The sequence below is a fragment of the Cucurbitaria berberidis genome (genome assembly GCF_010015615.1).
Source record: "Cucurbitaria berberidis CBS 394.84 unplaced genomic scaffold K460scaffold_5, whole genome shotgun sequence".
NCBI classification, from domain to species: domain Eukaryota; kingdom Fungi; phylum Ascomycota; class Dothideomycetes; order Pleosporales; family Cucurbitariaceae; genus Cucurbitaria; species Cucurbitaria berberidis.
Window position 1 is genome coordinate 2,636,451 of NW_024468939.1, and position 22,156 is coordinate 2,658,606.

The 22,156-nt window shown below is 52.3% G+C and overlaps 9 protein-coding genes across 9 annotated transcripts; 5 read left to right on the forward strand and 4 right to left on the reverse strand.

Annotated features, from left to right (window-relative positions):
* Nucleotides 1-1,162: 1,162 nt before the first annotated feature.
* On the forward strand, nt 1,163-3,736 carry K460DRAFT_293332 (carbohydrate-binding module family 18; the record flags this gene model as incomplete). The annotated part of the gene is made up of 3 exons (XM_040929407.1): nt 1,163-1,308; nt 1,357-1,746; nt 1,795-3,736. 3 exons carry the CDS (start codon nt 1,163-1,165, stop codon nt 3,734-3,736), a joined length of 2,478 nt encoding a protein of 825 aa, XP_040784901.1.
* Nucleotides 3,737-5,759: 2,023 nt separating this feature from the next.
* K460DRAFT_320266 (glycoside hydrolase family 3 protein) lies at nt 5,760-8,716 on the reverse strand. The gene is made up of 4 exons (XM_040930444.1): nt 8,563-8,716; nt 7,758-8,487; nt 7,028-7,709; nt 5,760-6,970 (listed from the first exon to the last, which is right to left on the reverse strand). Exons 1-4 carry the CDS (start codon nt 8,666-8,668, stop codon nt 5,876-5,878), a joined length of 2,613 nt encoding a protein of 870 aa, XP_040784902.1. The 5' UTR covers nt 8,669-8,716; the 3' UTR covers nt 5,760-5,875.
* Nucleotides 8,717-8,820: 104 nt separating this feature from the next.
* On the forward strand, nt 8,821-9,917 carry K460DRAFT_182647 (uncharacterized protein). Its single transcript, XM_040927069.1, has one exon. It carries the CDS (start codon nt 9,221-9,223, stop codon nt 9,788-9,790), a length of 570 nt encoding a protein of 189 aa, XP_040784903.1. The 5' UTR covers nt 8,821-9,220; the 3' UTR covers nt 9,791-9,917.
* K460DRAFT_420259 (FAD-binding domain-containing protein) lies at nt 9,635-11,833 on the forward strand (the record flags this gene model as incomplete). The annotated part of the gene is made up of 5 exons (XM_040938070.1): nt 9,635-10,733; nt 10,783-10,900; nt 10,956-11,372; nt 11,421-11,570; nt 11,715-11,833. Exons 1-5 carry the CDS (start codon nt 10,044-10,046, stop codon nt 11,831-11,833), a joined length of 1,494 nt encoding a protein of 497 aa, XP_040784904.1. The 5' UTR covers nt 9,635-10,043.
* Nucleotides 11,801-12,747, reverse strand: K460DRAFT_182756 (uncharacterized protein). Its single transcript, XM_040927070.1, has 2 exons — nt 12,025-12,747; nt 11,801-11,975 (listed from the first exon to the last, which is right to left on the reverse strand). The coding sequence occupies exon 1, from the start codon at nt 12,592-12,594 to the stop codon at nt 12,058-12,060; it is 537 nt and encodes a 178-aa protein (XP_040784905.1). The 5' UTR covers nt 12,595-12,747; the 3' UTR covers nt 11,801-11,975; nt 12,025-12,057.
* Nucleotides 12,748-13,357: 610 nt separating this feature from the next.
* K460DRAFT_358963 (uncharacterized protein) lies at nt 13,358-14,069 on the forward strand (the record flags this gene model as incomplete). The annotated part of the gene is made up of 2 exons (XM_040932153.1): nt 13,358-13,711; nt 13,761-14,069. 2 exons carry the CDS (start codon nt 13,358-13,360, stop codon nt 14,067-14,069), a joined length of 663 nt encoding a protein of 220 aa, XP_040784906.1.
* A 1,063-nt stretch (nt 14,070-15,132) lies between these two features.
* On the forward strand, nt 15,133-16,440 carry K460DRAFT_292456 (DHS-like NAD/FAD-binding domain-containing protein; the record flags this gene model as incomplete). The annotated part of the gene is made up of 2 exons (XM_040929352.1): nt 15,133-15,616; nt 15,716-16,440. 2 exons carry the CDS (start codon nt 15,133-15,135, stop codon nt 16,438-16,440), a joined length of 1,209 nt encoding a protein of 402 aa, XP_040784907.1.
* A 116-nt stretch (nt 16,441-16,556) lies between these two features.
* K460DRAFT_182643 (uncharacterized protein) lies at nt 16,557-19,026 on the reverse strand. The gene is made up of 3 exons (XM_040927068.1): nt 18,628-19,026; nt 17,581-18,371; nt 16,557-17,459 (listed from the first exon to the last, which is right to left on the reverse strand). The coding sequence occupies exons 1-3, from the start codon at nt 18,869-18,871 to the stop codon at nt 16,674-16,676; spliced, it is 1,821 nt and encodes a 606-aa protein (XP_040784908.1). The 5' UTR covers nt 18,872-19,026; the 3' UTR covers nt 16,557-16,673.
* Nucleotides 19,027-20,259: 1,233 nt separating this feature from the next.
* K460DRAFT_409761 (uncharacterized protein) lies at nt 20,260-21,471 on the reverse strand (the record flags this gene model as incomplete). The annotated part of the gene is made up of 2 exons (XM_040937286.1): nt 20,260-20,844; nt 20,905-21,471. 2 exons carry the CDS (start codon nt 21,469-21,471, stop codon nt 20,260-20,262), a joined length of 1,152 nt encoding a protein of 383 aa, XP_040784909.1.
* Nucleotides 21,472-22,156: the final 685 nt, after the last annotated feature.

Here is a 22,156-nt window from a genome sequence, read left to right on the forward strand (position 1 = left end):
CTCAGGGGATTGGCTCCTTCCCTCAAGCGGCTAGAGGCGTGGCTGCCGCTACCATCAGCTAGAGAAGGCACCCAATGCTTGACCAACTCAAGCTTCGCATTACCGCCAAATTCTCTGCGCTGCTAGCATCGTCATCTTTCCGCACCACGCTGCCGTTGGGCGTTGCGTCCAGCTCGTCAACCGCCTCAGACACGCCGTTGCGCCATTTACGAGGGCCTCTAGCAGGCGTCATGCGTCGCCTCTTCCCCGAAATGGGTGCGTTGGGAAGAATGCGGCTCCTGTCCAGAGCCATAGTGCCTCACTAGACACACACCCCTCCCCTCGTGCGCCCAGAAATAGAAAGGCGACCAGCGTATAACCCCAGCGAGGATCATACCTGCGCAGGGCTAGCATTGGCCATGGCTCCAAGATGAAATTGCCGCCGATACCACATTCAGTGCTCAGCGGGCTTGCCATTGGCCCACACGCTTCAAACAGCCTCCTGTTTCTTTTATTCTCGCCGACACCATGGCCCAAATCACAGCCTAGGACCGTCAACGTTGACACATACTTGAGCCACAGCGCTCCCATGTTCTTTTTCTTATCCCCATCGTTGTTGGCACCCTTCAAGCTCCTTTGCCTCCAACAATTCTTTCTTTAATACGCTCGTTCAGCCAACTATCTTTGGTGTAGCTGTCACTCGTTCCAGCTACCTCAGTTAATATCGCAGTTAACGCCGCTTCATTTCTTGGTGTTTTGGTGTCACAATCTCAATTCGCCTATAGACGTTAATTAATATTCGTCTCCATCTACGCGGCTACTTTGTACCTCCATGCGAAACACCACCGAGGAACATCATACGAACCACTAAGACCAACTGGTACGTTGCTTCCTTTACATGTGTTACCACGAGGCGGCACGCGGCTTCCCTGCATATGGTTGCTACGGTGCTTTGTCGGAATCGTCTGCTTTATCGAGGTGAAACATCCGACTACACACCACCACGCATATCTATCAGCGTTCAAAACAATTGCATCCGTCTTCCTTTTACTCCCCTCGGCTTTGTTACTGTTCCTTACCTTTGCTTCGCCGTCACTCTTACCAGCTCCTGCGTTTTGATGGATTCTTGATTTTTTATGCATGCCTCCTAGCTTACGGTTAGCCTCGTAGATTATCACTCACAATGAGGGCATCCCTGCTCGGTCTCGGCGCCCTTGCTGGTCTGGCGACAGCAAACATCAACTTCTTCTGGGTCAACCCAACTTGCGAGTTCAACACTATTGAAGCGAACGACTGTTTGACTGGCCAGCACTGCACAGAGCAGAATACGTAGGTTGACGCCATGGATATCAGGGCCCTCTCGCTGACTCTTCGCAGATGTGCAACAGATCTGAAGAGCGACAAGTCCAAAATCCTGTCTCGGTCCTCTCTCCGCGTAGGTCGAGTAAAGAAGCAGGCCGGGAAATACTCCACTGACGGTCAATGCGGCCCTGCGAATGGTAACCTGCTTTGCGACCCAAAGAGCACCGCGTACACCGGCTCTTGCTGTAGTCAATACGGCTGGTGCGGAAACACACCCGGCCATTGCGGAACTGGATGCCTATCTGGCTGCGGCAAGGATGCTGAGCCCACCTCCGTGACGCCTGTGGCAACGCCTAAGCCAGCACCTGGAGCCCCGACTAGGGACGACGGAAGATGCGGCAAGGATTTTGCAGGAGCATCGTGTGACGCGAAGGGTCCTTATGGTGGCTGCTGTTCATCCTATGGGTACGTATTTTACTATAAATCACCACGTTGATACTAACGCAATCATAGATACTGTGGTAGCACTGATGGTCACTGCCTTGCCGCCAACGGATGCCAGAACGGCTGCAAAGACTCGACTCCAGTAATCAGCTCAAGGGCCGATGCTACGCCTGCCGTATCTAGGCCACCTTCCACAACGACCTCTGGTGAACCCGTTCTTGGTAAGCCCTCGAGCGTGGTTAGCGCAAAACCGTCCCCTACTGGTGTTCCCACTACCGATGGAAGCTGCGGAGCGAAGTTTGGAAACACTATTTGTGGTGACTGGGCCCAGGGAGCCTGCTGCTCCATGTACGGATACTGCGGTAATACTACAGGCCACTGTGGTGAGGGATGCCAGAACGGTCCTTGTGTTAAATTGCCTGGCCAGGCTGCACCTGCTGCCAGTCCCGCCCCAGCCGCACCTAAACCCGGCACTATCGTGATCAAGGGTAGATCTGGTGTGCCTGCCATGCACGCTGGCCTGCTGCCCAACGGCAAGGTCGTGTTCCTAGACAAGGTCGAGAACTACACCGATCTCAAGCTCCCGAACGGTCAATACGCCTACTCTTCCGAATATGACCCGGCCACACAGAAGTTGGTGCCCTTGTCATACAAGACCAACGCTTTCTGTTCCGGTGGCATTTTCCTTGCCGATGGTCGATTCGCTTCTCTGGGTGGCAACGCGCCCCTTGATTTCATCGACCCCACTGTCAAAGATGGCTTCAAGGGCATTCGTTTCCTCAAGCGATCGGCTTCTGACAATTCCCTCGATGGACAAGCTTGGGACGAGCCCGGTCCGCAACTCGACACTGCTCGTTGGTACGCTTCTGTCCAGATCATGCCTGACGACACCATCTTTGTCGCTTCTGGAAGTTTGAACGGCCTTGACCCCAGCAAGCCGGAGAACAACAACCCTACCTACGAGTGGTTGAATGCCGACGGTACCCCACAAGGCAAGAGCACCAACATGGAGATCTTGAGCAAGAACCAGCCTTACTACATGTACCCGTTCCTGCACTTGATGAAGGATGGCAACCTTTTCGTTCAGGTAGCCAAGTCTGCTGAGATCTTCAACACTGCTACCGGCAACGTTGTTCGCCAGTTCGCAGATTTACCTGGATCATACCGTACTTACCCCAACACGGGTGGTTCTGTTTTGATGCCCCTATCGAGTGCAAATGACTGGAACCCAGATGTTATCATCTGTGGTGGAGGCCCATACCAGGACATCACTGCTCCGGCTGACCCATCCTGTGGTCGCATCAGGCCTCTTGACGCCAACCCCGACTGGGAGATGGACTCGATGCCTGAAGGCCGTGGTATGGTGGAAGGTACCCTGCTCGCGGATGGAACCATCGCTTGGGTCAACGGAGCCCAGGAAGGTGCTCAGGGTTTCGGTGTTGCCAAAGATCCCGCCCTTGAGGTTCTCCTTTACGACCCCAACCAGCCCAAGGGCAAGCGCTTCACCACCGGGCCCAAATCGACCATTGCGCGTCTATACCACAGTGTTGCCCTTCTCCTTCTCGACGGCACGCTTCTCATCTCCGGCTCCAACCCTGTCGAGCAGCCCATCCTAACGCCAACGGCCAAGGATCCCTATGTCACCGAGTTCCGCAATGAGATCTACACGCCTCCTTATCTCCAGGGCAATCCTACACGTCCCTCAAACGTCCAAATCTCGAGCAAGGACCTCAAGGCCGATGGCTCAACTTTCACCATCAAGTTCACCGCTCCAGCCAACTCCAAGGCTGTCAAAGTCTCTCTCTACTATGGTGGTTTCGTCACGCACTCTGTACACATGGGTCATCGCATGGCTTTCCTCGACAACACTGGTTTCAATGGTGGCAGCACCGCTCAAACCATTACAGTCACGATGCCTCCCAACAAGAGCGTGGCGCCTGCTGGTCCCTATGTCGTCTACGTTCTTGTAGATGGCGTTCCTGCCATTGGCCAGTTCGTCAATGTCTCGTAAACAAACATTTAGTACGAAGGAGATCTTTTCGTTTGTTCGAATCGAAGAAGTATTCTTGTAATATTATTACCGTTATACAACCTTTTCCTTGTCACGTTTGAGTAGTTGAAGTGAAGGATGCGTGTTGTCTACGCACCATGTTAGGTAGTAATAAGAAATACATTTCAATCACCCAACTACCTTGATGTGACAAAAGGGGAATTCTAAGAGAAGCGACTATGCTAGTCCGTGATTTTTCTTTATGTAAGTAAAGTTACGCTAGCGATGGCGGACTATACAACGTACGAGTCGATAGACCTAGCGCCTTTAGCGCAGTAGTAGGCGTCGAGCTAACCACTTCTCAGACTACAGTTACAAAGAGTCAAGTACAGTCTGAGTAGCCATAACAGAAAGAACTTTGAATTATGAATGCAAAATATATCGTACAAACTACAAAACATTAACAACACCGCCGTCTTTTGGGACAACACTGGGGGCTACTCCCGACAATAAGACTCCCATGCCCCAGTCTTGTGTGCATGTTCACCACGCCAAAGCAGGCAGGGTCCACCATCGACGACGATGCTGAGATCCTGTTCCTGTTCCTCCTCCTCCTTGTGGGCCACCTCCATTTCCAAGGCCGTTATCAGGCGTATCTGGCTCCTGGTCAGGACGGTTCCAGCCGGGTTGAAACCATCCGCCGCCATTTCCGTTACGACCGCCACCCCTACCACCACCGCGGCCGCCGCCGTTACGACCGCCACCTCTGCCGTTGCCGTTTCTACCGCCGCCCCTACCATTGCCGTTCGGGCGCCCTGGTCTACCGAAGGGGAAATAATCTGGGCCGTCGACTCCGTCGCCCACCGGTTGAGGGTAGCGATCAGGAATGTCGTAGGGTCCATCTGTTGGGCGGGTGGGCCTAGTCCTCGTTGACTATTAGGATGGTTAGTTGACGCGCACAGGAATAGAAATAGTGAAGCCTTTTTTTCACAAGACTCGATCAAAAAGGACAGGTCAGAGACGTACATTTACATAGTCTGCGTTGACCCATACATCCAATGCGTTGATACCACCGCAAGACTGCGAGGCATCACCACTGCAGGCAGTGTTGCAGGTCGAGGGGTCATCAATGTGGTTGGGCTCGTTACCGCAATAGCAGTTAGTACCAGCTTCAATACCAAAGAATTGGTATGGTGCGTTTCTATTACGGCGAGAGGGGTAGGTGCAGAAGCTAGGTTCAATCGTCAGCATCATGACCACATGCCCAGATAAGAATTGTTCAAGCTTACGCTTTGCAGCTCTCCTGCGTCAGGGTGTTATCGTGGGAGATGGACGAGCCGTTGAATAGGCGTAACCCGGAAGGTTGGGGGCCTTTCCCGCGTTTCTCTTTTCGTGGTGGGGGTCGGTCCTCGTAATTGGCGTAACATCCTATGTATTGGTTGTTCGGAAAGATGGTCGACGCGCGCTATTGATCAGAGTTAGCAAGCTGCTCGGAAGCAGTGTAAAAATGATGATTTCCATGGTCAAAAGCTCTGCTCTGCTCTGCTCTAAAGCGAAATAAGAAAAGGGGAAAACTGCTATCAGTTAGTATAGTAGGAGGTATGCTCCATCATTTTTTCTTCGGGGTGCCCTGACGCCCTCCAAAATGTTAAGCGCATGAGTAAAAATAACAAGTGACAGCACTTTGACAAAGAAAAGCGCCAAGATGTATCCAGTTACCACATATCAGCATGCGATTTACCATACATTTATAGCAGTCGGTAAGTTTGAGGGTGCGGGCGGCGATCTTGAGAATGGAATGAGATCTTACACGCGAGGATTGCTAGACTACCAAAATGAGTTGGAATGCGCAACATCACCCAATCAGCGTCTGCAAACGAAGCATTAAGCTCCACCCTTGCTTACGTTCTTAGCGAATTATACTCATTTTTGAGAGCAGCCTGTACGTCCATTCACTCAAGTTTGGCTCCGCGGATATTGGGCGCGAATGCAGGGGAACGAGCAATGAGCTATTCGAGTGATACCAAATGGAAGTCATGAGGGAGTAAATACTCTTGCCATTATTACAGATCGTTAACAGTGCAAATGTAGATTATGGGTCCAGGCATGTCGCAGATCTTCATCTTTAGAAATTATGTACATATATGAGGTATTATAGCATCAGACAGGACTTGTCTGCTCTCCAGCACAGCTTCCCCTCGCTGTACCACACCTCAGATGCAAAGCATCCGAGCTGTCACCCAGCCAAAGGCCATAATCTCCATCGACAACGGGGATGATCCAGTTTTGAGATACAACGTCCCAAACACTGAGGTCTTTTCTTGTCACCCGCAGATTCAGCGTCTGGCTGGTACCAGGCGCCAGCGTGCTCGTCTTCTCAAAGTCTCGCAACTGGATGATCGGGGTGTCGACAGTGCTTGTGCTTGGGAACTGCACATAGAGCTGTGCGACGGCTTTGCCCGGGCGACTTCCAGTATTCGACACAGTGACCGAGATGCTATATGCGACGTCGAAAAGCGCTGGGTTGCCTCCTTGCGCGCCACCTGCTTGTGGGCCCGGGCCCTGTACGTTGGAGTAACCTTCGGGATACGGGTATTTGGTTGTTGAATTTGCTGCTTTCGCGGCGTTATCAGCGTCGTTCTTGTCTAGCCATGAGTAGAGATATCGCCAGATACGGTTGAAATTCTCTGGCCAGTACGCTTCGGAAGCAGGGGGAATGGCGGTTGAGTAGGATGGTGTTTCGCCTTTGGCTGGTCGTGTAGGCGGTGTGGCTGTGAGAGGGGTGACGGCAGTGATGGTGGCATTGGAATAAGCGAACGTGGTGTAGCTAAGGCCGTGTCCAAAGGCATAACGAGGCGTGACTTTGGCCTTGTTAAAGTGCCTATAGTCGACGTATAGACCCTCAGTGAATGTATCCTGCGGTTGGCCAATTTGGTACCCAACAAGGCTAACCGATTGTGGATAGTCGCTCTCGGACTTTGGCAACGTATATGGGAGGTGACCAGACGGAGAGACATCGCCATAGAGGACTTGCATCAATGAGGCTCCTGCTTCTTGGCCTGGTAGATGAGCGAAGAGGATCGCTTTCACAGCAGGCAGATCGTGCCACTCCTCCAATATGACAGGCCCTACCGTGTGTACGACCACAACGACGTTTGCGTATTTGGCCGCGACGTCTTTGATGAGCTTGTCTCCATTATGCCATAGATTGAGGTTCGAAGAAGTCCGGTCACCAGGGTTGTTCTCCACGGTGATCTATTGGCACGAAATCAGTGTACGTCCACATGCATTTCGTATATAAATTGTACTCACGTAGTTTTCTCCTGAGTCTGCGCTGACGAAGACAATTGCCGTATCATTCGGAGATGGGTTGGAGTTCGAGGGAAACGAGTCAGTGTTGAAGAATTGATATGTTGCGCCTCGCGCTTTGAAGCCATCGATCGGACTGTCCATGTAGGGATAACGAGCTGACCCGCTACCCCAACCCATGCCAAGCGTGCCCTTGTTGCAACCTTGGTCGTTGCAAGAGTTGATCCCATCCGGGTTCTTCTCGGCATCGGTACCAAAAACCTTCAATGTTGCGTTGCGACGCAAGGGCAGGACATTATTCTGATTCTTCAGCAGTGTTATCGCATCGCGAGACACATCGCGAGCAATCTCCGCGTGATTGGCCTGGACGTCCACGAACTCGTTTACAATGCCTCGTGGCGATATTAATGCGGCCGGATACAGCGGACCTTCGGCATCTTGGGTGTTCGTATCGAAATTAGGGCGGGGATAGTTTTGATCTTGGCCCATTTGGAAATAGGCTGCCAGGATGCGAGTGACAGCATCGTCCAAGCGGTCCACTGGGACTGAGCCATTCAGCACTGCACGGCTATACTCAAACATCCAGTAAGAATTGCCGAGGACTATAGGAAGGTCGTGTCTGTCTCCTGGCATCGACATGTCCAGTCCAGCCAACGTTGATGACACTCCTGAGATCTGCGCCAGCCTATTTTTAATTAGTAAGATATCAGAAATACCCAGCGATAGTACTAACCAGTCAGACATAACGAATCCTTGGAAACCAAGCTCATCTTTGAGGAGACCGTTGATCAAGTAGCTGTTTTGAGAGCAGGCTGATCCGTTCACGGCATTGTATGCTATCATGACAGAGCCAACACCGGAGCGAACTCCTTCAGCGAAAGGCCACAAGTAGAGCTCATGGAGCGTCCGATCATCCAGGTTTGAAGAAATGCCAGGCTTGACAAGGCTATACATCCTGTACATTTCTTGTTCGTTGGCAATCAGATGCTTGAGGGTTGCAATGACTCCGACGCTCTGAATTCCTTTGATAGACAACGCTCCTCCATAGGCCTGCAGGACTGGATCCGAACCGAAACCTTCCCAGTTTCTTCCGCCTCTTGGCTTTCTTCCCAGAGCCCCAACACTAGGTCCCAGGTGGATATTGACCCCTTTACCGCGAAATTCCTCACCAATGGCTACGCCACGGCGATACAGTAGGTCTTTGTCCCAAGTAGCACCAGCGGTGATTCCTGCCGGAAATGCCGTATTATGGTCTGTATTTCGAACCCCCAGAGGCCCATCTTGTAAGCAGAGCTGAGGAATTCCAACTCTCAAGGCACTGCCTGTGTTTCCAACACATCGACCCATGAATATTCCGGTACCTGCAGTGAGGTTCGTTTTCTCGGCTAGGGTCATGTTCGAAACAAGCAGGGAGGCTTTCCGGTAGCTCTCGCTCCAGTCCGATGTCCATCCTCCGTGCGGCGCTGAGAACTCGTCAGTGGCTGGAACTCGAAATCTGAGTTGGGATTTGGAAGGGAATTGACGCTGTTTCTACTCACCTGGGTAATAGGGTGCTGCGACATATCCAGGGGGCACAGCATCGCGTTGCTCAATGGCCGCACCAGTCACAATGGTAGATATACAAAGAGCTAGAAACAAATGCATGGTGAAAGAATGACTAATGAACAGAAGGAAGCGTCGCGAGAAACAACGTTTCGCGTGACTGGACACATAATGGACGGCTAGAATATCTATATACCCTACTCAACGCTATGTCTCCAAACCCCGCAAATCTGAGGCATTAAGCACATGGCATACTTGCTAAAGCAGTTTTTGCGCTAGTCATGGTTTTTGTATTATGATGTACGCATGCGTGACGCGAAGGACAAATTCAGCTATACGCCCGAGGCAGCTGTGGTGGAGAGTAGGCTCCTAGCAAGGGTCATGGGGTAATGCCGGCTAATCGTGTCGATCCTAGTGTAGTGGCGACAGGGAATCAAGGTCGTTGGTCGCCTTGAGGAGGTGCGTGCATGTGATAAACGTCCGGTTAGCCATTGGACGCAGCTGGCCGTTAAAAGGTGTTTAGCGTTCACGAAGGCCGTTGAGAATACCAGCTTTATTCGTCATTGGCCTCGACCTGTGTCCAGACTTGAGAAGAGTTTGCGCGATGTAGTGATCGACATTTATACTCTAGTCGCCCATATTTCCCACGCGACAATGCTCCTAGATCCCGATCCTAGGATCCTTACCCTTGTAGAGACCATGATGTTGCTCAATGCGGGGGCTCGGGCTCACTACGCGCGTTCTTGGTCGCAGCCATCGGTTTTTGAAGGGACGACGAGCGCCAAATCAATTCCAATAATGTTTGAGTGTCGAGATAAGAGCACTGGGCCGCTCTTGACAAGGACTTATCAAAATGCGGAGGCCAGCGGAAGCAAGACCAGGGTGCCAGAAAAGATTGACAGGAGACATTTTTCGCCTCGGTCGGTTACACTAGCGCCATCATCGCTTCCCCTTTATGCATTCCCACTTCCAAGGCTATGGACCTTTCTCTCCGTATCACACCATCAACCTGGTAAGCTTTGGGTTAAGCCTCGGGGTTTGGCTTGTTCAGGATTCGATATTAACGTCGCTTGCGTTGGTACACTAACCAGACTACCCGCTCACTTGCCAGTAAACGACGCCGGCCTTGCTTCCTCATTGATTGACGGAGTGTCGAAGCCGATGTGCATTAATCAGGAAGATGGTGCCTATTCGTACCGACTCCGTATCTTCCCTGCTTGGTAGTCTTGTCGTTAAAAGTCGTCTTGTACGAAATAGGTGTCACTTCATGCTGATCGCGTCCAGCATGGACTCGTCAGATGCTATTTACGCTCGCGTTCGGCAGTAAGATAGAGACCATGGACCAAGCCGTATGACTCGATAATCATAATCGTGTGAACCTAGGGGCCCATAAAGGCACCATGGCCGACATGGAATCCTACAATCCAAAGTCTTGGTTCTTCTCGTTGCCACTCGTTAGCCCGTAGGGCCTATCATAATGCCTTCCTATAATGCTGCTTTTTACGCTTCTACAATCTTCGCATACTTGATCCACTCAGTTGCGGCTAATACCTGTTCCCAAGTTGGTGCGCTTGGACTCAACATTAAACGTTCACCTTCGATCGAATACCTCACCGAGCAGAACAATTATTGGAGTACTGGATGTGGAGCGTTGAAGCCAGCATGTATCCTCTACCCGAAGACCGCCAACGAGGTTTCGGCCATCGTCCAGGTCTTGCACGATAACAACGAAACCTTTGCTGTCAAGTCTGGAGGCCACAATCCGAACGAAGGTTTCGCCAGCATCCAAGGCGGTCCATTGATCTCTACAAAGGAGCTGAATGAGGTGACGTTCGACTCTACGTCGATGACTGTGCGTGTTGGACCGGGCAATGACTGGGAAGACATTCACAAGGCTTTGCAAGATACCGGTGTCACTGTCGTAGGCGGAAGAATCGGTGAGGTTGGAGTCGGCGGTTACGTTGTCGGCGGTGGTCTCAGTTTCTTATCTGCTGAGTATGGGTGGGCAGCTAACAATGTTGTCGAGTTTGAGGTCGTGTTGGCCAATGCTACCGTTGTCACTGCATCTTCCAAGTCTCACCCTGATCTGTACAAGGCGCTGAAAGGAGGCGGGAACAACTACGGCATCGTAACGGCGTATACAATGGTCGCCCACCCTATTGGCCAGGTATGTTAACGCTAGATTCAGTCAAACGACACATACTAACTTAGAATAGATTTGGGGAGGCAATCTCATGTTCAGCGGAGACAAGGCTCCGCAGATGCTTGCAGCTGTGAGGAACTTTACGGAGAACTACCCAGACGAAAAAGCCGGCATCATCATGACTGCCGAACGTAAGTGTTAATATACGACTGTATGTGAGCTATACTGACTTTGTACTGTGTCCAGTTACTGCTCTCGGTGCCGTTGACATCTGGATCATGTTTCTCTTCTACGATGGACCAACACCGCCGCCAGGCGTGTTCGACATGTTCACTAATATCGGGCCAATTGTCAACAACTGCAAGACCCGAAGCTACTATGATCTACTGAAATACAACGACTTCGCCGTCGTCAAAGGTTCAATCTACACCATTACGACTGAGACAGTCCCACTGCCCAGCTTCGAGAATGGCGCAGAAGTTATGGGTGCAATCTATAACAACTGGAGAAATACGACCAAGGGAATCTTAGGAGTCGCAGGCGTCATCGGCTCCATTGCTTTCCAACCCATCCCCAAGAGGCTCGCGCGAAAAGCTCGAGAGCTGGGTGGTGATCTAATCGACCTGGATGACGATGTGGACCGTATTGTCATCGAGTTCAACTGTATGTTCCACTTTACCCTTGGATTACCCGCCACTGATAATGTCCTAGACTCATACTTGTTCGACATCGATGACAAGACAGTTGACCAAGCCACACAGCAGCTTTACAAAGGGACTCGCAATCTCGTGACTGGGTTCCAGCAGAGTGGCAAGCTTCCTGATGCGTATCTGCCGCTGTTCATGAACGACTGGTGCGAAAGTCCTACCACAAATACTATCTGAATGTCTTAGCTAACATACGGATAGTAAGTAACGAACCTTTTATAAGACACTCCCTACAATGTCTTAAGGTAGTATTTGTGTGTAGTATTTGGAAAAGTGCTAATTGTGTCGCTACTTTCAGGCTATTTCCGACAGGACTACTTCGCCCGGCTGCGAACTGCCGACTTTGCACGCGGCGTGAGGGATCAATACGACCCGTCTGGATTCTTCCGCGATCGCACCAAGGGCTGGAAGTTGTAGACTCGTGTGTATGTATCAGGCGATGATTTGGTCTTGATGCTGGGTTTATCGATTCGGAGGCCGAGGTTGGGGCTGCGAATGGGGCTATGCGGGACGGCTCGCTGTAGCAAGTAGACGAACGGCCGTTCTGTGCGACAACCCACTGCTTGAATTCAGAGATTTGTTCCCATCGCGCCACCATGCTACAGTACCTTGTTATCTTTGGGGCGGCTATGCTTGCAGTCTTAGAATACCGTAGCGCGAGCATCGCCTGCGTGAACACTGTGCCTGTAATAGCGTTCGTCCTGCTTGTACATGTCTTGGCTGCAGTCGACACCATTGCGACGTATGGGCGAGGCAATCAAGACTCGATAGCGAGCCTTCTGTTGGAGGCACAGCAACGATCCGCAACAGAGAGCAGGGCAGTGGTTCATGGGCGCTTCAGAGAGAGCCTTGGGGGCCCAGCACGTGCTGTCACGCCTTGTCGGTTGAGCGATCTTGGTCGCGATGCGGTCGCGATCTGTTTCGAAACACCAACACTCACCGGTCCACTCGAGGTCGCCCGCGCCTATCCTGAGCGTCTCATGGGCTACCAGCAGGCCGCATTGCGACTTCGATTGCGCGTCTTGGCACGCTCTTCTCATGCTCTTTCTCACGTTCTCTCTGGCCTCAATGCGTCTTCTGCTTCGGGAACGGGCCGCTGACTGTGCAGCACAGCAAGTCAACGGGTGGGTGTGTGTGCGCTGCCATCTGCAGGTCCTGGAGGTGCTCAGCCCTACCATGTATTGATGACTTCAGCACTGTACAGGAGTTTGAGCAGACGAGGCGCCTCGACACCCTTGTGTCGCTGCCAAGGCCTTTATTTGGCCTTCATGGCTCGTCGAATCAGCGTCAAATTAGCCGCCCTTCCCGTCCTCCACCACCACTCCGCTGGTCGGCACTGGTATTCTTAGATACAGCCGCACTAGGGAGTACTGAGGGTGATCTCAAACAGGCGCTTCCGTTACAGACATCCCTCCCTTGTTCTGGGGAACGAACCGCTCGTTGTCGCTGGTCTGACCACTCAGAAGCCCAATTTTGGCCTCACCTCACCCTTTCTGATGGCGCTTCAAGTCACGGCCGAGTGGACAGCCTCCTCTTCGCCTAGTTGCACCTACGCTTTCGGGTAGACTGGTTATCGATCCGGCGATTACAGAAACATATCCTGGTTTCACATCTTTTCTCCGAGCGGCCTGCTGGCCATTGTTATGAAGCACCCACATGGTGCCTCTCTATCTATAAAGCCATTCGCCATGCCCATGGTAGAGCCTCACATCCCCCAGGCCCAAAGGTATGAACATCTGTTCTTTCGTTTTCTTGTTGTGAAAATATCTCCTACCTTTCGTTCTTCTCCATCACTCTCGTTCTCCTACGCCCACGCTGCCTTAATCATAATACACAACCCGGTCGCTTCCACCAGTCTACTCTTTCCCAGTCTCCGCGTCCCTCCTCATTCATATTTCTCCTATCATCTCCGTCTTTCCCTGTCCACATCTCATAGTCAATATGCCTAAAATCGAGAAGGCTCCTTCGTCGCACCGTAATTCCATCTCGACCGCATCAGCAGCCGGGGGTAGCGGCACTCGAAGCTCCTCATGGTCCGCCAAAGACGATGAGATCCTCATCCAAGCCAGAGCCCAGGGCCTCAATTGGAACCAGATTGGACCAAAACACTTCCCCTCCAAGACGCCAAATGCCTGTCGCAAACGACACGAGCGGCTGATGGAGAGGCAAAACGCAGAGCAGTGGGATGGTGTCAAGTTGGATGTCCTAGCGCAAGCATACATGGACGTGCGGCGGGACATGTGGAGTATTCTCGCTGCTCGAGTCGGAGAGAAGTGGCAGCTTGTCGAGCAAAAGGTACGTTACCCTTGCATTTCTTAAAGGATTCACAACTGACTTGGCACAGTGCATGGAGAAAGGTCTGAAGAATCTTAGCCAGGCTTATCGGTCCGCGCAGAAGAAGCAGAACGACGGTACCTACCTCGACCACGAAGACAGCGGAATTGGCGTTTCTGACCTCGATGAAGAATCAGAGGATCTCCACCATCACGTAGACATGCCCAATGTGTCTGCCCCACTCCAATACACTACATATCCTGGCGGCTACCCTTCGCAACAGACACAAAGGGTGCCCAGTATACAGTCTATGCTGCATCCACACCCACATTCACATCCGATGCAGTACCCTTCCCAGCATTATTCCAACCCGCAATGAGCATTTATAGCTCTGCGCCTTCACTTTCACATTTTCGTCTCCTCCATCCAGCATCTCCTTGCCACGATCTTTACGACCTCTTCATCGCACTTGCAACGTAGCGAGTAGCCCTTTTTTGTACCTATACCTGTCGATAATCCACCGACATCGATCGCAATATCCTTTCATTTTCTCCTCTGCACTTTCACCACCAACAGGTGGCCAGATTAGCTAGTTCTGCATTCGTTCGTACTTTGAGCATTGGCATTGGGTGGCGTTGGAATGTAATTGGGGCATGGGCAGGTTGGTCACTCGTTCCATCAAGGCTTTATTGGGTGGGGTCTGATACAGTCCTTTGATTATGCTACTGCATGCATTTGGTGCTCATTTTGAGCGTGGTGGTTCTGTCGTAGATTTTTGCAGCTATGCGCTTCTTGTCAATGCTATTTTTCGTCTTCCTCTTATAATATTGAACCAGACAATCCCACGAGGTGTGTAGCAAGTTGGCAACGTTGATCTTGGGCATTTTTATCGATTGTAATTCTTGATGTCTTCTCTGTCAAACTATCCTCCACACGTCGCGCGTCCTGACTAGCCTTGTCTCGATTCTGCTACGACGAAAAGACATACCACAAAGCAACGTGACTGTCGCTACTCCCCTTACTCATCGCCTTGCTAGCTACACCAAGCGGCTCGGTTCTCTACCTTGCAGATGTCAGTTCGGCTCGTCGTGGTTGCACCAGCATAGCCTCACGCACGCACTCAGCCTTCCCAACTCCCCCCACCACCAAGAAGACGATTCCACTCCCTTGGTACCCCGCAAATAAGCACAAATCGATAAATGTGACAACTGCATCTCTCGCCCCAAAAATAACGGTCCGCAGCGGAACACTCGATACCCGTCCCACGCGACCTCAGATCTCATCTAAGACAATGCCCAAGCTAGGTTAGCTGCGCTCCGACCGTTCGCGCTAAATCGCCTTCATGACATAACCAACGGCGCTGCACTCCGCCTCCATGTACTCTCCAATTGCGCGACACGATGGAAACGAAGTAGCACGTGAAACTTTTGCGACTTGGAGCTATGCCCAAGGCGCCGCTTCTTCGAGTTCCCTTCACCGACCCGCTGCCGTTGCCGAAGATAATCCCTACGAGCGCGAGCACGGCAAGTGGTGCTATTGCAGCCCTGGTCGACTTTTTGTCGCCTTCCCTTACATCCAGTACTGTTTCTCCCGCTCGAACGACGCATACTCTGCGATCAAAGCTATCAACGCCCCAGGACCGTCCTCAAAATGGCAGTGGAAAGACGCTCCTCCTCACAGGCGCAGGGATCTCGGTAGCCTCAGGGCTCGCTGATTACCGCGGCCCAAATGGAACCTACACGCTGAACCGGACGTATCGACCCGTATACTTCAATGAGTTCTGTGAGAACCACGAGTCGAGGAAGAGATACTGGGCGAGGAGCTTCCTGGGTTGGACGAACCTAGAAAAGGCCAGGCCAAACAAAGCGCATGAGGCCTGTGGGGAGTTGGGACGAATGGGTGTTGTTGGAAGTCTCATTACTCAAAGTAGGTGCATACAAACTTGAAAGTGTTGAAGTAGCTCAGAGCTGCCCTCGATACTGTTTGAAAAGGCTCTTCGGTGTTGCTAACACAACAATCGTGAAGATGTAGACTCGTTCCACCCCACTGCGCACCCGCACCTGCCCACTACAGAACTCCACGGCTACCTGCGCAGCCTCGTCTGCTTGTCCTGCCACTCCGAATACCCACGCAGCACGTTCCAAACCCAACTCTCGCGCCTGAACCCCTCCTGGGCTGCCTTCCTCGCCGAGATGCTCGCGTCCGGCGCGCTCGACACGGAGAATCCCGACGAGCGCCGCAAGCGAGGGCTCAAGACGAATCCAGACGGCGATGTGGACATACCAGATGCGCCTTATACGACTTTCAGGTACCCAGCGTGCCCGGTGTGTCTGGAGAACCCGCCTACCAAGGCTGGTGGGGGGAGAGCGAGGGTACAGACGGATCAAGATGGCGCATGGGACCCCAGCAGCGAAGGAGGCGTGCTCAAGCCTGCTGTTATTATGTTTGGGGAAAACATTCCTGTAGCTACGAAGGTCGCTGCTGCAGAAGCTGTCGATGCTGCAGATAGGATACTGGTCGTTGGGAGCAGTCTTGCTACCTACTCCGCGTGGAGACTTGTCAAGAGAGCGAAAGATCTACACAAGCCCATTGGCGTGCTGAACATGGGCGGTGTGAGGGGAGAGGACGTCTTCTTCGGCGATGTAGAAGACGCTAATACAGGGAGGGGAGCCGTTAGGTGTAGTGCAGATGTGGAAACGGTACTACCGCAAGTTGTCAAGATATTGCAAGAAATGAAGAGAACGAGGTAAAGCCTCTTCTGTATGATTACGTGTATATGTAGACGAAATAACCAGAATAGAGAGAACATGGGTTGTCATATTGGAAATGTGAAATATGCAGCGTAGGCAGCGCTGCTGGCGCTACGATGCTTGCCAGTCTAGGCAGTTCTTCATGTTGAACGTTGCCCATAGAGTGAAACCGTACATACGCCAGCCATGCGAAAATAAAGCAAGAACGCCTCTCTCCTAGCCCCTGAGTGGGCTCACTGTATTGTTGACTTCCCATCAAATCCCTCGCCGCGCTGATCCACATCATCATCGCTCACCACGATCCCCGAGTCCCCCTCCTCCGCGCCATGCACCTCCCCTTTAGCATTCAAGAGCGCCCGCAAATTTCTGCCAGGAATCATATTCAGCTCCTCACTACACGATCGGCAAATCCTCAACTGGCACCACGTGCACGCCCACTTCCTCTCTCGCTCGTTGGCGTGGCAGATCATGCAGCCCATGGGCTGAAAGTTGTTGTTGCTCCAGACGGTGGTTTTATGGTTGGTGTAGCAATGCAAGTGTGCTGGGCCGATTTGCGGAATCCGGCTCGTGGGAAGCGGGATGGGTTGCCGGGTGAGGGGCGTGAAAGGTGGTGGAGGTGGAGGCGACTGGGCGTCTTCTGCGTTTGGCAACGAAGGGGGCGATGAGTTATTGGGTTGCTGAGATGTCATCGGTGCTGGCGCAGTCGAAGGAGGAGCAGCTAGATTTGGCTCTGGGGCATCGCGCGACGTCGTTCGTGGAGGAAACATATCTTGTGCCGGTGGGTTTGACACAGGCGAAGCCATCGTCGCAGGGCTAGGCTTTGCTGGCTGCTTCTGGGATTCAGGAAGTGCTTCGAAGCTGAACGGTCTCTGCTGCTCGCTCGGCGGCGGTAATGGCGAGACAGGCGAGATTATCACATCCCTTCCCGTCTCAACTGGCTTCAACTTCGGCGAGGGCGTCATTTCTGGGGTAATCGTGTCCACATTGCCCATTGGAATGGGAGGAGCAGGTCTGTGTGCCTGGATTTGTCGGTCAGCAAACGTATTCGTAATGAGCTTGGAACGGTTGGTATCCTCACATCCGAGGCAGAGCACTCTACCGAACTAATACAGGCGAGGGGAAGGGGATGTGGATATGTACCTTCAAAATGTTAAAACTTGAGCTGCTTTTGGCTCGAATATGCGAAGGCGAAGCTGGGCCTTTGGCTCGAGGGTTTGAGGGCAGACCGACGGCTGTGTAGACCTTTCGCGGTGGTGCTGGGGGAAGAGCTGCTTTGTCTTCCTCCGGCGTAGGTGGCAGTTGATTGAAAGCTGATGCTTGTGCCTGTGCTTGTTGTTGAGGTTTTATGGTTTCTTCTGAGGCCTGCGGTGTGTCGCTTGAGGATAGGTTTGAAGCCTGGTTATCAACGCCGGCTTCTCTCGGCTCAGATGTAGGAGGTATAGATCCACCTTTCCCCCCGCGAGGTCGATTGCCTAGCTCTGCCAGGCTCATGAATTTCTTCACTGCCATGATCGGAACCGCTTTTCTTTTGATAACTGGTGGCGCATCTACAACCTCGGAAGACAGGTGCGCCGTGGCGTTCGTCTCGCCTTGCGATAACAGAGAGTCACTCCGAGCAAGATGTTGTCCACTCTTTGATTGATCTTGTCCCATTGTCGCTTGCTTGACACTCTTTCGTCTTATTGACTTCTCTGGCGGTGGCGGCGGCAGATCTTTCTCCTCAGGGGGCCCTGAAGAAGGAAAGTTCCGTGGTAGTGCTGGAAGTGCTGGTGTGGACGGAACCGTCGCCGTTGATCCGTTGCTGATAGTTAATTTGAGCGAAGCCGGTTTCGCGCCACGGGACAAGCTGCGCGAAACGATCCGCCGTTGTGGCTGCTGTTCCAAAGAATCTTTTCGTAAGCCATTAGGCGACAGAGGTGCGTCCTCATGAACTATTATGTATTAGCGCTCTGCCTTCAATGGTATATGTTGGCTGCTGCTACTGCAGTGGGAAAGAAAAAGAAGAAAAGGTAAGGCAGGCCAGGCTTGAGAGCAGTTTGCTATCTACACTGCAAAGTGTGATTTGCTTACGTGAAGCTAACTCGCGGTGAACGCGTATGTAAGACATGATCTACACCAACAAACGAATAGTCATAATCCGCAAGATGACCGTTTGCTGTCATTGGGACAGCGATCAGTTTGGCTTACCTCGTAGCTGAAACTTCATGCCCATTCGTTGAACGGCAGGCAGCGGTTTGTCCCTGAGGTCATCTCCCTGTGATGGAGGCGGTGGAGGAAGCTCTTTGAGCGCCGGCACAGGCGAATATTCCAACGGTGATGTGTCGCCGTGACCGAACGAGTTTCCATAGTCGTTTAGTAGTGCGCTGACAACATCTTGTCGTGAAGAGGGGGCGTTTAGTCCAAAGCCCTGTTGGGCCATGACGTCGGTCATTGTATCTAAAAGAGACGCGATTGCTGTTGCTAATGATTGTGTAGCCTGCCACTAAGGAATGATGTAGGCAGCGGTTATTGTAGTAAGGACTGACTGGTAGAACGGAAAAAGAACGTAAAGGTGGGGGTGAAAGGAAGAGAGTGACTGAGACACAAATGAAAGATATATTGGTTCCAGCCCCAATTGATATCGACTTCCAACGAGTGCAAGTCACAAATGAATGAATGAATGAGAGGAGAGAAAGGATGCTTCGCGCGGAACCTGGCGGTCTCAGGTACAAGAGAGACCATGGGCCAAGCCTGCGGGCCCATCAAACGCATAGATAGAGTGTGTTTGATGGCCTGTCACAGAAGCGGAGAAGCCACAGCTCCGTTCCAGCGCGGATCATCCTTGCATGGATGAAGGATGGAGATGACAGGATGGTACCGAGCTCCACCGACGCGGCACCATGGTCGAGAGGACTACAGAAACAGGCACAATATGTGAAGCGTTTGAATCCTCGTTTAGTGAATCTTAATACAATCATAGCGGACGCGCACCATGTAACGACAGCGCGCGCTGTGAGGGCGGCATAGGATGGGCCTCATTGTCGCGAAGCTGAGGCAACTGTGGTGAGGTCTGACGTTCAGGGGTACAGCTTCCTGTCAAATCACCTCACCCCGCAGGTCTGATCGCCACACGTGACGCTGACTGCGCGTTTCAGCATACTGGATTAGAAGATTCCGCCCCACACCGGCAGTCCATCTACAGCTGCAGACGCGTTGACGTGTGACGTTAGGATCGACGCCCAGCCTCTGGTGTTACGTAGATGGCCATTGCTTACACGGTCGCCAACTGCTCATCGGGGATAAACGTTGGACAAGTTAAGATGAAGATGATGTATACCGGGAAACTGCTATCGATAGCGTGGGAGGGGTGGAGATGCACGATCGCAGCAGATAGATTGTCCTATTTATGAGCATTAAGATTTCCTGGGTCATCTCAAACGGCTAGCCCCGCCTTACATGCAGTAGGACCGATGGTCCAATTAGGGAATACGAGATGTACCAGTGCTATAAAGCATATGTAAAGGGCTTTTGATCTCTTGATCACATAAAACTATCCAATCCCATCCAGCCAAGAAGTATAGACAATATCTCTCGTCTCTCGGCACGTTTCCGAATGGCCAAAATGCCCTCATGTTTCCATGATCAAACCTCAAACCGCCTTCGAAGCCATTGCTTCCTGTCTAGAGTCCTGGGGTATCCGCCGCCTGTTCCACGTCGGTCGGTGCCACGTAAAGCCAAAGAAACCCCGCCCATGCGCCATCGCTAATGATCGATCGTCCGTAGCCGTCGATAAAAAATATCAAGGTAGTTACAAGAATGGTATGCACAAGTAACGCTCAGTTACTGGAAGATATAAAGTATAAACATTAGGATCAGGGTAATCGTAGGTGTGAGTGATGAGCTCGTTGTTGCTGCGGCACCTTTCAGGGGCGCTGCGGTGACGTTGACAAATGTCTTTCCGCAAGATATCGAGATTTGTTGTGCGGCCATGGTGTAGGTTTTCGAGAGAGGCTGGGTAGCGTTGTTGCCGTAGTTGGCAAATACACTCATTACATCCTGGAGGCAGGTGTTGCAGGTGGGCCTTGATCCGCCAGGAAGCTCCTGACCGATGGGCAGATAGTACGGATACGAGTCCGTGGTCGATGACGAATTGCTGACTGCATTCGCGAAGCAATAGCTTCCCGCATTGTCTCGCAAGCAGCTAGCTTGGTAGGACGGTGTATATGCCACAAGCCCATTGTACGCCTGCAATACGAGTGGGTTGTCGTTTTCGTAGTCTGTCTTGCATGCGGTTGCAGAGACAAGGTCTCGTGCAAAGTTGTTCAGGGTTGCCCGGCATTGCGTCGCGTTGACACCACAGGTTGCGTCCAGTGTTTGGGTGATGCGTAGGTACGATTTGGATGCGTCGAAGAAGGCACTTGAGGTCTGCGATACGTCAGCATCAATCAACAGTCGTCGCAACCAGGACTATAGCAGAAAACATACCTGCAGCATCAAGGAAAAGGGATGGCAGTTGTTAAAGGCGTCGCTACGGATGAGACGACTGAGGAAGCTGGCGCAAGAGCTGGTGAAGTTGTTTGAGAGGCCGGTATCGAAAGGCCGAGGGATGGCGAAATCGGTCTTGTCGCCATCAGGATCCGTGGCAATAGATCGCTTGGAGCGCGGTGCAGACAGCGTTCTGGTGGCATCTTGGTTGCTGTGTAGTGGAGGCATCAATAGCGGAGCTATTGGCGGCGGACGTGGATCGAGGTACAGTGACGATCCCTTCCACGCTAGGTCGTCTTCCACGAGCAGCGGTGCTAGTCGATTACCATGTGTATCTGCAGCGGATGCGGCAACAAACAGAGAACTCCAGGATAAGAAGACGACGAGCAGCGAGAGCAGCGCGCGGGAGTCGAAGCGGGTGGGTGGTGGTGCTGTTGTAGCATATAAGGAGGTGCCGCGGCACAAGTTGGTGTGTTGTTGCTTCTTCCGCGGTGGCAGGGTAGTGGATCTATGGTGCGACAACAGGATCGTTCTCGACTCGCTTTTGGCGAAACAGTGCGGAACCATTGCTGGATATGTTCTGGTGGGCCTCGACAGTACTATTCTTATCCGCAAAGTTTCCTCAAACTCTTGCAGACCATGACCGTGCCTCTGGAGGAGCCAGACAGTCGAAGAGACGCTATGAATTGGCAGTCCCTCGCGATGATTAACAGCGGTCCGCACAGCTTTGGAGACGTCTTGGAGGATTGGCAGGGCCTGAGAACGAGCTTGAATTTGTATACGGCAAAGAGCGACGAGTAGTTGGAGCCAGCTTGTCGATGTCGATCGTCGCCAAAAAGGTCAACCCAGTGGTTCCCCCAGGTGTTCTTCGGTGCTTTTTAGCAGCCTCGAGAGGTTGTGCACGCATGGGAGCAGCCGTCCCTTATGTTGGATTGCCATGGACGCTTGCGCATCCTCCAAGCCATCGCCCCATGGCGGCCCTGGTTGAGAAAGCCAGGGCGCGTCCTACAACTAAGACTCGATGGTTCGGCTGACGGCTAGCACTTTGAGTCGGGTAATAGCAGCTTGGGACAAAGTCGCTACTCAGGCGTCGTGAGTCGGTGGGCGCTGATAGGTGGGAGGGGGATTGGTTTGTGCAAGGCAATATAGTCCATGTATTTGGTAACCGCATTGGTGATGTTCTGGCCCAAGGAAGCTCTGTCCAGGGGACACCATTTCGGTCTTGGCGGCTCGATCCCTTTCGCATGTTTGC

Coding starts and splice junctions, on each gene's coding strand:
- K460DRAFT_320266 (XM_040930444.1), bottom strand. CDS start 8,668: ATGCATTTGTTTCTAGCTCTTTGTATATCTACCATTGTGACTGGTGCG. Junction 8,488..8,562: donor CGCAGCACCCTATTACCCAG/GTGAGTAGAAAC, acceptor ACGAGTTCTCAG/CGCCGCACGGAGGATGGACA. Junction 7,710..7,757: donor GGATTCGTTATGTCTGACTG/GTTAGTACTATC, acceptor AATTAAAAATAG/GCTGGCGCAGATCTCAGGAG.
- K460DRAFT_182647 (XM_040927069.1), top strand. CDS start 9,221: ATGCTCCTAGATCCCGATCCTAGGATCCTTACCCTTGTAGAGACCATG.
- K460DRAFT_182756 (XM_040927070.1), bottom strand. CDS start 12,594: ATGGTAGGGCTGAGCACCTCCAGGACCTGCAGATGGCAGCGCACACAC.
- K460DRAFT_182643 (XM_040927068.1), bottom strand. CDS start 18,871: ATGACCGACGTCATGGCCCAACAGGGCTTTGGACTAAACGCCCCCTCT. Junction 18,372..18,627: donor CATGAAGTTTCAGCTACGAG/GTAAGCCAAACT, acceptor AATACATAATAG/TTCATGAGGACGCACCTCTG. Junction 17,460..17,580: donor CAAGTTTTAACATTTTGAAG/GTACATATCCAC, acceptor CGACAAATCCAG/GCACACAGACCTGCTCCTCC.